Source organism: Cryptotermes secundus, unplaced genomic scaffold, assembly GCF_002891405.2.
Source record: "Cryptotermes secundus unplaced genomic scaffold, Csec_1.0 scaffold73, whole genome shotgun sequence".
In the NCBI taxonomy this organism is placed as follows: Eukaryota; Metazoa; Arthropoda; class Insecta; order Blattodea; family Kalotermitidae; genus Cryptotermes; species Cryptotermes secundus.
Genome location: NW_019738871.1, coordinates 2,596,503 through 2,609,030, shown reverse-complemented (window position 1 = coordinate 2,609,030; position 12,528 = coordinate 2,596,503). Strand labels below are relative to the sequence as shown.

At 46.9% G+C, this 12,528-nt stretch overlaps 2 protein-coding genes across 3 annotated transcripts in view; one reads left to right on the top strand and one right to left on the bottom strand.

Moving 5' to 3' along the window:
- The window catches only part of LOC111871067 (sarcalumenin), a 48,152-nt gene extending 41,713 nt beyond the window's left edge, over nucleotides 1-6,439 (bottom strand). For both annotated transcript variants that reach the window (XM_023863837.2, XM_023863838.2), the window contains exon 1: nucleotides 6,199-6,439. In XM_023863837.2, the coding sequence (XP_023719605.1) occupies nucleotides 6,199-6,277 (79 nt within the window). In that variant the 5' untranslated portion in view covers nucleotides 6,278-6,439. The remainder of the gene's footprint in view (nucleotides 1-6,198) is intronic.
- LOC111871069 (putative protein FAM10A4) overlaps nucleotides 1-12,528 on the top strand; it is an 81,881-nt gene that overhangs the window by 55,261 nt on the left and 14,092 nt on the right. The window lies entirely within an intron of this gene.

Sequence of the window (12,528 nt, the reverse complement as noted above, 5' to 3'; positions counted from 1 at the left end):
TATAATTTTCCCAAATTTTCAGCACTTGCCTCTGGTCTACTATTCTATTCCCCTGGGAGTCTTCGATGCCAACATTTTGAATCCCATGATTCTCTTTCCATCCTAGTTCTTTTGTCTTCATGTACATCAAATCATAACGTCCTATTCTTTGAAATTCTCTAATTTCATTACATATTTTATCAAGATATTCCTTTTTGGCCCTGTCCGTGGCTCTTTTCAATATTATTCATTACAATATTTGGTGACCGCCCAGAAGACTCGATACGGAGTTGCAGTGGTGACTCGAGTAAAGTGATTGTTATTTCGTATTCAGAAATTTCATTACAATCTATGGGTCTTTTCTTTTCTTTTCTTGAGAACTAAAATATGGGAATGAAGATAGCAGTTTTCTGGGATGCGGCGCCGTGTAGATATTGTGTTAACCGAACATTATTTCGTATCCAAATCGTTTGCTGCTGCTCGTGGAGCGTTTAGTATTGCGTACCCTGACAAGGAAGTACACCGACGTGGACTGCTACCAAGGGTCGGGAACCCAGAGTAAGGACAACGCCCCCCGTTTGTAGCCGCTACCAATAAACGTCTAGTGGAGACTGTAACGGACTGAGAACACTAGTCTGCGCGATATGATTTGTGAAGTATAATAACGAGTTGTATAAGTGTCCAATAAATCCAATTGCCAATCCATACCCCGTCTGTACTAGCTCATACGCGTAACAGCATTAATTCCGTAATAATTTTTAACGATTTTATAGAAGTTTTATACTTTTAGACGTATCAATTCAAATGTGGTGTCACGATTTTAGTGACTGCAGACGGGTTTTGGGTTGATGAACGCATTTATTGGACTCCTATACATACAAAACATGACTACACTTTACGTTCCTTTATTACATACACACTAGTGTCCACAGTCACGTCTTCACTAGTCGTTGTTTGGTAACGGTTTCAATGGCGGACATTTTCCTTCCTCTGGGTTCCCGAACGGTTCACAGCCTCAGCTACCAGCTTCTAACAGCAACAACTCACTACTGATCCCAGCAGTCCTCCAACTCACTCGTCTATAGCATATCGGCACCGACCGCACAGAAAACAATTTCTCTGTTGCTGTTTACGAGCTGCTGCCTAGTAACGGCCGCTGTATAGTTGCTTATTTCACGGTCGTTTCTTAGCAACGGGTATACATGCCATTGGTATAACACAAGAATGCCACTAACCAAACACTGGCCAGTATTAGCAATTAAACCATAACAGCAGTATCGCCAAAATGAATGTATTATGCCTGGATGATGACCACTAAAGTCGAAACATGTGCCCAAATTATGTGTGCATAATAATAATAATGATAGTAATGGTATAGATGTTGACGGTGCGTTATGTGTATATTAGTTGGAGGATCACAGTTGATGCCCAGGTGCCGTAAGTTAAGGTCATTTGTTGAACCATTCTGCTGAATCTGAATCTTCGACCCCTAATTCATAAGTATAGGCAGTATCTACGTTCCTAGAGAGAGCGCGTAATGCGAATTGCTATTTCCCATACGCATAATGTTGTAATTTTGGGTTACGTTCCCGAATGACAAAAAAAAAGACAAAACCACCACTTCTATTTCCTGAATCGAAACAGATTAGCGCGGAAACCAGATAATGCTATAAAATACCAATGCAGAAGGTTGAAAATGGTCAAAAGCACACCGGAGTAGGCGGTAAGGCGAGCTGACTGGGGCGTTTGTTTCCGTTTTCGTTTCCGTTCACACGTGCCCGTTTTTGTTCCGAAGGGAGAGTTCGCTTTAGTGTGCGCCTAAGTTTAAAAGTTTGCATAAGCGACTTTCTTAGCAGAAATCATCGTCAAGCGAGGACTAGCAGTGTAGGGACATTACTAACGACTGAAGATGGGAATAAGAATATAAAATGTAATGCTCCGATAAGGGCCCTATTGTAGAGCTGGATCTGACAGCCGGGTACATCTGTGTATGTAAACACGCATTATGTTGCGTCGCGTTGTGCAGCAGGGGACCGCCGCTGTGGTCTAGTGGTCAGAGTTCCTGGCTACAGATCCAGAGGTCCGGGTTCGATTCCCGGCGCTAACAGGTTTTCTGAGAATTAATGGGTCTGGAACGGGGTCCACTCAGCCTCTTGAGGATAATTGAGGAGCTATTTCAAGGAAATAGCAGCTGCAGTCTAGAAAACCGAAATTAACGGCCGCGGAAATCCGTTGCGCTGACCACGCGACACCCTCTATCCGCTAAAGTTGGCACCAACTTCGCCGACAAGCGGCGGTCGCTCGGTCGGTATAGTTCGCTTGCAGACTCAAGCCACGGTATTATTTTTTTTTGTTTGTACAGCAGGAGCTTAAGGGATGACGTTTAGCTTCCATTCGCGAGACAGCCTGCACGGGACACCGCCTGTTGTAACTGGGTGTGAGGTGGGGGTGGGGGGTTCGTGATTGTAATCAGTCAACAGAAATGCCGGAGTAGTAACTCAGATATTGGGCCGCCATCGCTTGTTTTCCCCTCCTTTCAGAGTAATTCACTAGCCACACTCGACACCCCGCAGCTTGAGCTACGACAGGATCTGTAAATATACCTTAAATAAAGCAGGAATAGTATACAGGTGAAAAATGTTGTGAAAATGCGCACTTTTCTAGGTCTGTCTTGAATGTAAGTTAGTTTTCAAAGTTACGTTCTCTGTCGGGTCTGTCTGGAAAGAGAAATTGCCCTCCTGAAAGTAATTTTGATCGCCCTGTGTCAATGCTTGAGTTAATTCACAATTTAGTTCACGATCTCGCAGAATTGTACTGAGCCCTGAAAAAAGCGATGGCGGGGCGATAACCTTGGTCCGAGGCAACACTTCGACTTTTATGAATGAGAATGCAGAAGCCGTGGAACTCTGCATAGAGGAATGATGGATATAACTTCTAAGAATAGCTTCCACGTGCTTAACCTCTTTTCACGAGATTGTTTTAGCGACTAACTCATTCTAATGCGCCCGAAACAGGTCAGTGCCCGAATGAACCGTGTTTCCTCGACTTGCAGGTCTTCGCCGCCTAGTTAGCGATTGTGACCCTGTTCAGGGTATACCTCCTCCTAACTTAACGTCACCGTCGTCACGAAAGCCCAGAATTTGACCCTTTTCTGAGATAGTGACCAGTGTTAACGTAAAAGTAAAAAGTAAAGGTATCCCTGTAACTGGCCGTGGAGGCCCATAGGGTTGTGAGATGTTGAGGCTCCCACACTATCTAAACAATCGGCTCACAGATGGCGGAGAGGTCAGCCTTACGCGTCGGCCGCCCTTTCCCCCCCCCCTTGTCACTACATCCCCAGTGGGCCTAGGCCTACCTCCATGAACTTCTCCGTTCACTTCGGGTTTTTCTAGATCTTACACAGACGGTAGGGACTCCTTGGGCGGGTGATCAGCTCGTCGCAAGGCCTCTACCTGTACACAAACACAGAAAAACGCATACACACAAACTAAACATCCATGCCCTGAGTGGGATTCGAACTCACGATCCCGGTTTCCAAGCGAGCGAAGACAGTACATGCCTTAGACCGCTCGGCTACCGTGACCGGCAATGTATGTTTACTTTTGATTAATATTTATTTATTTAATTATAGTTGTGTTGTAGTTGTAATTATATTTGCATTGTATTCGTTATATGTGGTGCGTCCTTTATTGTTTGTGTACTTTTGTGTGCTGTGTTTTGTTTGAGCGTCGTGTGTTATTTGTGTGTTATGTCTTATTGTAGTACTACCGCCACCGGGTAAAAATCCATTTGCAATTAAAATAAATAATAATAATATGTATGATAGTCATTTTGTGGCTGTGTAATTTTCGTTTCTCTTCGCTCTTCTCTCTTGGGGCCCAGTACTCTTCAGCCCTTGTTTTCTAATTAGAGAGAAACATCACGCTAAGATTGTGCGCATTATTACCTTGATGATCACATTACCGCAGACAGCAATCGCAAACTGTCGCGTGTAGCGCTGGCGTAGACGACGCTAAATAAATGTAGTTCTCACGTCAAACATCAGGGCCAGGTTTTTTTTATTGCTAGTGGGGTGGGCCTAAGACCCTTGTACTGCGGCCACTTCTGGCCTGTTGTACCAGCCCCAGATGAGAGGTGAGGGTGATTGTGGAGCAGTTGGTGGAATGAAGATTGGCAGGGGAAACCGAAGTACTCGGAGAAAACCTACCCCAGCGCCACTTTGTACACCAGAAATTCCACTTGACCAGACCCGGGATCGAACCCGGGCCGACGCTGTGGGAAGCCGGCGACTAACCGCTTGAGCTATGGCGCGGCCGCTCGGGGCTAGTTTGAATGGGGTTTAAAATTAAAGCATTCGAGATCTATAAAATGTGGCCGCGAGAGCGTGGGTACGCAGAGAGCTAACCTGCCTGCATATTTCCGTTGTACTAGGTACTTCTTTAATTACGAGAGCGGGGTAAACTTTATGTGTTTTACAATTTATTGTCTAGTCTGCCACCCCACCCCTCACTGATACTATATTTGTGACCGATTTGCTTGTTCCTGCTGAGTGTTGCAACTGCCCATGTTACTGACCCGAGCGGGTGACAACGGAATGACCTTGACCTTTCCCCGGTGGTCGTGTTGTCGGTCGCGAGAGGAACTCTCATCGGCTTCAAGGTGTCGACATATTCATTACGTTATTGGTTGCCTCATCCTGTTTAATGTTCTAGCGTGTAGCTTTCCCGTACAGCGCACGAGGCTTATATGTAGACCACGTTTTCCGGTTCGTGGCACTGAACAGGCCTATTTCGCTTTGAGTGTCTGCATATAATCAGCTCAGTGTTTGGCCTGAATGTTAGGCAAGTGTGTATGTCAGTTTCTTGAAGGGCGCATGCCGACTGAGCTGCAGTATTTTCAGCTGGAAGGGTTTGGGGGAGGGGGCTAAAATTAGACCCCGGCTGTTCGCTTCGAGTTATACGTAAATACAGAAATATACGGAAAGTTTACCAGTTCAGAAATGGGAACTGTTGCTTGTTGAATGTGCAAATCTTGAGTAACGTATACACATTTATATGAACTTTGGGCTTTCTTTTTAAACTTCGTTCTGTTTCGGAAATCTCAAACTGGTGTATGCAGATATCTTGTCTTATGGGTTCTGACGCCGTGTAGTCTTGATACGTGGTAATAACCTTTCGGTGGAGCATAACTTTTCCTGAACATTGAGGCAATATATTTCTCAGAAACGTTGCTACTTGCCTACCCTACGCGGTGTGGAACCGTACCGGTTGTTAGCCAGCTTCTCAACCATTGTTACCCGAGTTCGATGCCAGGTCAGGTCATGTTAGAATTGTAATGGAGAGAATAACACTGATTCACATTTTGTTTTCTGAGTATTCTGATTTCTTTTGCGAGTTCTCATTCCACCAACTCATCCACACCGAATGGAGTAATCTTATCATTCAGGATGCTCACACCCTCGTTAAATGACCCACTTTACGTTAAACGGCGTCATGACCCAGAAGGCCACAATTTGAATGAGATGTTTGTACGCTCACTGCTTCTGGACGTGCATGTACATTTGGGCCAATACAACAAAACAAGAAAAAACAAACTCATTGGCTTCAGTGCGCAAGCGAACTATGCAGACCGCCTCTGTGGTCTAGTGGGTCTGGAACGGTGTTTACCCAGCCTCGTGAGGATAATTGAGATATTTCAAAGAAACAGCGGCTCCGGTCTAGAAAACCTAGATTAACGGGCGTGGGGATCCGTTGCTCTGACCACGCAACACCCTCTGTCCGCTAAAGTTGGCACATTTGGGCCAATATTAACTTCAATTTCGTGACGTCACGTTGAAGAACACATTTTAATAAACTGGTATCTGTTATAGATACGAATGGACCCGAGGATGTGACAGGAACAGTGCTCTTACCAAACTGCACTTATTTATAAACGGGTGAATCCTCGAAACGTTGTGCCAGCAGCAGGCGCGCTATTTGAGGAGACTTGAGACCCCTCACAGTTCTAATAGCAGCAGCGGATGTCCCCCGGATACGTTATAACATTGAACTGGAGCGGATCTGGGAGGAGACGGTCTTTCTAATACTGAAAGTTTAATGCGGACCTGAGAGAAACCACGAAAATGTTCCCGGCCCCCTTGCTTGATTCAGACGCAAACCACTACACCGGTAGGTTTAGGGAATAGTTTATGTGCACTGTACTGCTTCGCCATCACATTACCTTGCACAGTTCCTGAAACAAGGAATCCGATGGCCGTGAAAAGTAGTAACACGTATGTGGCCGCTGTGGAGAGAGCCATAGCCCCAGAAGGGGACAGCGATGAACTCGGTGGTAGCAGCGGGGGGTCTTATAATCCAGCACACCACTTCACACACACGTTCGCACTACAGCACACCACCACCGCGTCATTAAACCAGCAAGCAACCCAAGCAGCTCACGGACTGGTTTCACGTTCGAGCATCCCTCAGCCGTGGCACCCCCCCACCACTTTACCTGCGACGTCTTCTCCACCCCCCTCCGCCGCCGGTCCACTGTTGCATGAGTGATGTAAGGTCGATTTGTGATCTAACAAACTCTGTTCGCTTTAGTCTGGAGGGCTTTAGAACCGCAATAAAGAAATATGAAAATGTTAGTTCTTAAGCGTGCCACCGCCGAGAAATACGGAGTTCTTAACCTCGTTTCTACATAAAATCGAATGATTAGTTTCGTGCTCCAACCGTTTTTCNACAGAATAAACGCATACCAAACATCCATGCACTGAGTGGGATTCGAACCTACGATCCCAGCGTCCGAGCGAGCGAAGACCGCGCGGTATGCCCCTGTTACAGTCGATTAATGCTGTTAGGCAAATCTTCGCCTTCCGTTGTGTCATAAAAGGCAAAGGTAATGTATCAGTGCCTAATGAAATAAGTATCACGCCATGAAGACGTGTAGGAGAATGGAGGTATAGCTCCAACATTCTTGACTTCGGCACTAGTTAAAGATGAGCAGTTAGCTTCATGCTCCGGCGCTTTCCCCGCGGGGAAACATCCCCTGGTTCCTGTTGTATAGGATGAAATGTTAATGACATTTTGAGAATTGTAAGTAGTTCAGTTCCCAGAATGCCCGGCCCCTCTCCCCAACCAGTCGCGCCCCACACTTCCGCAATCACTGCATTAATGATCAGATAATATTGAAGTTTATGTTTTACGGTGGCGGGCCTGCGAGTATTTGACAGAATGGCCGGTGGGACGAAAATGTCAACGGGCGAGAGAATTACTGCCGTGAGCTTAGTTGATTAATTCTATTGATGGGTTAACGCCGTTGCAAGTGGTGTTTAGACAACAAGCATGACATATATGTCGAAGAAGTTGCCGATCTTGCACGGCGTACTTATTCGTCATTTGGTGATTTAACAATGTTGATGACCACCTCTGTGGTCTAGTGGTCAGAGTGCCTGGCTACAGATCTATAAGTCCGGGTTCGATTCCCAGCGCTACCAGATTTTTTTCTGAGAAGTAGTGGGTCTGGAACGGGGTCCACTCAGTCTCGTGAGGATAATTGAGGAGCTATTTCAAGGAAATAGCGCTCCGGTCTAGAAAACCGAAATTAACGGCCGTGGGGATCCGCTGCGCTGACCACGCGACACCCTCTATCCGCCAAAGTTGGCACTAACTTCCCCGACAAGCTGCCGCCCCTCGGTCGGTATAGTTCGCTTGCCGACTACAGGCCACGGAGTTTATAGCCACATACAATTTACATGCTTAGTGAATAAAGCATCCTTATGCTATCGAAAGGACAGCGGTGTTAACATGTATACAGTGGAAGTCTGACAAATAAGTTGTCACTGTGCATAATTTAAGCAACACATCATGAAGTTGCCCGGGGAGTGGAGGTACAGCTCCATGTATTCTTAACCTCGACCCTATACTTAGGTAATTGGTGACCTTCACGCCTCTGCCATTTTACCCCGGAAAAGAAGGCCACTCTGTACCTCTTGTATGGGATACAGTGTTTGTCCCAGAGCCGGTCTGGGCGCTGCCTTTAAAGAAGCAGCTGGAAGCTTCCAACTGCCAGGTTCACCTTCTGCGTCTTCCACCATGCCCCGCACAACTTCCTTTCACTTGGTCTACACAGTTGCTCTCTCTTTCTCTCTCTGCGGTAACAGTTCGAGAATCCTCGTGAGTCAGGAAATCCAGACACATTTATCTTCTGGGCCTGACAGCTTGTGTCTTCCTGCCGGAAGCTGTGAAGGGATTCTTTTGGTAGCAGTCACTTGCTGTTTTGTCAGCCGTGGAGGCGTCGTCGTGCATGTTAAGGGAAGTCAGTCTTCTTCGTGTGTGGCATGATAGACAAGCGCGTCTCAGGGACTTCCGTTTTCCGGGTTTCGGAATCATACACGTGTGGTGGGAGGTCCGGAGATAGGGACTAGCTCTGGCGATTGGGCCGAACTGAGTAGGTTTTACCTGAAGACGGAGACAGAATCCAGTCGCCGAAACGTTGTGTTTTGAAAAATAAAGAGGACGGTTTTTATATAACGGCAAGACGATGTATAATGTCCAGAAATATATTTGCGTTACATTTTTGTTAGAACTTCTTGTATGTTCTTGTACTTGTGACTTTTGCTGTTAGTCCCTGCGATGCTTGAGTCCCATTTGTATATAAGCCCTAGATGTATGTCCTCCGATTGAGAATTGCGCATGTGCTATTGAGTCCAAAAGCCCCACTTTTGTGTGCGTGGTATGGTTGGCATTTGGGTGGGTTTCTTTTGCAGATTCGGCCAAGGAATAGCGGCACAACGCGATGCTTTGTGTTCTTGCACCCAAAAGTTACTCGTCCATGCCCCGTGTCGTGTGCCAGTGTTGCAAGGAGAGGAAATAGTGACCTACCCAAGAGATTTACCAGCCATTAACTTTTTTTTTGTATGTAGCAGAGTCTGTTATTCATGACCACCTAAATTAAAGCACCCATTACGTACAGGAAGCCAAAGCGATACTAGTGCCACAAACCGTTTATGCCAATAAGGTAAGATGGGCGATAGCAACCAAAAGGTGAAGTCCCTGTGCTTAATTAATTAAGCACCACGCTATGAAGACTTATAAGGGACAGGAGTTATAGCTCTACAATTCTTGACCTTGGCAATAAATGGAGGTCTATGGTCAGCTTCGCGCCCCGGCCGCTTAAATCTTGCGAAATAACCTCCGATGCCGGGATAGCGCAGGCGGTATGCTGGACGACCCAGAGGTTGGGGTTCGAGTCCCGACGGCGGCAAGAATTTTCAATTCTCCATATCTTCCAGTATAGGAGGTTGGATGGGCCCCAGAGCCGGTCTGGACGCTGTGGAGTAGAGAGAGATCTCTTGCCTATTCCGGGAATCGAACTGCAGTCGCCTAGGCCGTCGCTATACCGACTGAACTGTTCCGGCTCCCAGCAGCAACCAAAACAAAATTAAGAAGAAAATGCTTTGAGATTCTCACGGTTGTGGCTGTGAGGAATACAGTCATCTGATACGTGGCGCCGTGTGATCTGGTAGAACTTTGCTGACATTACGGAGGGATGGAAAGCTGACCGAAGAATAATTTGGCTTTCTCAGCTCGAAGGGTTTCGAACCTGCGGACGTAGCCTCCCCATATTTGTGGTTTGCTTTCACGGAGGTGAACGTGAATAAATCTGCCTTCTGGGATGTGTCGCCTTGTAGTCTGGTGACGTTTCCGAATTTTCTACCATGATGATGGAAAGAGTACGTCGGTAAACGTTTATCAGATTAGATTGCGTCACATCCCAGAGGACAGTGTTCTGTAGGCCTATGTTTGTCCGCACGGCTGTTTATCGCCTGTCAGTTCATCCAAAAGTCCGGCTGTCTCATGTCGCAGTTGCAACGGGCCCACAGATCCACCCAAGTGATAAGTACAAGTTTGAATCTGGGAGTTAATCGGCCTTTTCGGGTTCGTATTACCTTCAGGATTTAACATTTTGCATATGCATTCGAGCATTAGCTAACAGATCAATTATGACCCATAAATAAATATTTGAATGTAATACAGGAGCTTGATAACTTGTACTCTTCTTCAAGTATAATTAGAATGATGAAGTCAAGGAGGATGAGGTGGGCAGGGCATGTAGCACGAATAGGCGGGACAAGGAATGCATATAGGATATTGATGGGAAAGCCAGAAGGAAAGAGACCACAGGGAAGACCAATGCGTAGGTGGGTGGACAATATTAAAATTGATCTTAGAGAGATAAGATGGGATGGCATGGCATAGATCGGATTGATCTGGCTCATGATAGGGACCAGTGGAGGGCTCTTGTGAACACGGTAATGAACCTTCGGTTTCCATAAAATGCTGGGAAATTCTTGAGTAGCTGCACAATTGGCGGCTCCAGAAGGGGTCAGCTCCATGGGTGAGTCAGTATACATTTACCAAGATCTTTACTAAATTTGATAAAAGTATGCAGGATTTGAGATTCCCATAGCGGTAACCGTGGGATGTGGCGCCGTGTAGTCCGGTAGATCACAGACGTTTCTCAGGAACAACCTGCATCCATCTTCAGGGTCGATAGTAAACCAAGCAGGTAGCCAGTAAGAAGCAAGCAGTAACAGCTTGCTTGGTTCACTCTTCAACCCCTAAGATAGGGCCGGTAGGTCGGGATGATTGGATTGAACTGACTGAATAGTGGATTTTGGTATTAGCGGCGATAACGTCACAACCTCTTGCAGCTCGCGTCCCGCCTGTCTCCTATCCAAACATCTAAGTGCGTAGAGCTATACCTCCACTCCTCAACACATCTTCATGGCGTGGTGCTTAATTACAACTTTATTTTTATCGCGAAAAGTTGCACCCCTCTTCTCCCTGAACAGCTAGTTGTAAAAAAAAAGGTAAATTAAAAACAGGAAGACTGCTCGTCTTGGAGAGGGAACCCAGGGAAATATTAATTTTGCTGTCATACGATGGGTTGGAGTCCAAGAAAGGCATTGGGACCGTGACGGCAAGTGGTAACCATGGTAATGAAACGTGTACGTGAGTCCAGTGACATGCAGACGTTGAGGCTCTCGCTGCAGTCACTATGAGGGGAATGTGATGACACCTGGTCACTTCGCCGACATGTCGGAGCAACGTACCGCCTCAGTATTCAGGGTCCACCCTGAAGATGGCGTCAGTACATTCCTTGGAAGCGTGGTAATCAGAATACACGACGTCACACACCAGAAGATAGTACTCTCAACAGAAGTAAAAGCCAAAGGTAAAGTTATCCCTGTGCTCAACGAATTAAGCACTAAGCCATGAAGGCGTATGGGGGAGTGGATGTATATATCCACATTTTTCTTGACCTCGGCACTAACTGGAGGTGTGGTCAGCTTCACGCCCCGGTAGCTTTGCCCCTGGAACGCATTGGATAGGAGATTAGGTGGACCCCAGAGCCCATCTGGACGATTTAGTGAAAATTCTTGATCCTACTGGGACTCGAACTCCGACCCCTCGCTTGTCCAGCCCGTAACCAGTCGCTATACCGCCTACGCTACCCCGGGTCATCTCAACAAAATTTAGTTCTGAAATTGCAATGCAGGTTGTTCTATGCGAGCTCGCTACGAATAGACGTATTAATAAAAGGCAAAAGAAAGTGACAGTAGAACAACGAACAAAGGTTAGTACAAGAATAAAAACAGAAAGAAAAGTTCGATAAAATGAGTGTAAATGGATGACAGCCGGACCACCTAGAGCATAGTGTCAGTGTGAAATAAAAGTACGTTTCCCTGTGCCCTGGCGACATGTGGGGGACTGGAGGTATAGCTCCACGCATTCTTAACGTCGACGCTTGAAGGAGGTAAGCGGTCAGCTTCGCATCCCGGCTGCTTTGCCCTAGGGAAGATGGCTTCACATCCCGGCTGCTTTGCCCTAGGGAAGATGGGCCCTTGTATCCATAGAGTAGGAGGCAGAGCGGGCCCCGGAGTCGGTCTGGGCCCTGTGCATTGAGGAGTAGTAATCCCTTGCCCCAGCCAGGAGTTTAACCCAGGTTCCTCGACCCCGCAGCTCTAGCCTAGTCACTGTACAGAGTTTAGTGTTTTGGTGCAAACGTAGTTACTTACTCGCAGTTCTACGAGATGTTTAGGTTAGATATTCGTGATGAAGTTTTCAGAATTCCCTGTGACAGTGGCATAGTTAACTGCCAGCTTGTCCACCCCTGAGAGCATGGAGCCAAGTCAGTCAGGAGGTGTAGTCGCCGATGCAGTTGCCGACGGGGCCCCGGCTGTGGCGTGCCCGTCGCTTTATATTTAGCCCCGGTCCTTATAAGGCACGCGGGGCCGTGGCAGACTGACTCCTCGCCGGATCAGCTACACCGGCACCGCACGCGGCCTTTTGCTGCCGCATCCCAAAGTTCGATTCCAGTTGGTGTCCATTTCATCATAGTTACCGATCTTAATGATTCGGTTGAAATTGCTATAACAAACGACTGTGTACCTGCTAGGCACAGACAGGACGCAGCAGTACAAGCGAACACTGGCTTCAGCGGCCTACGAAATTTGACCGGGGAAAGAATTCTCACCGAGCAACCTGGCTCAATAGATGA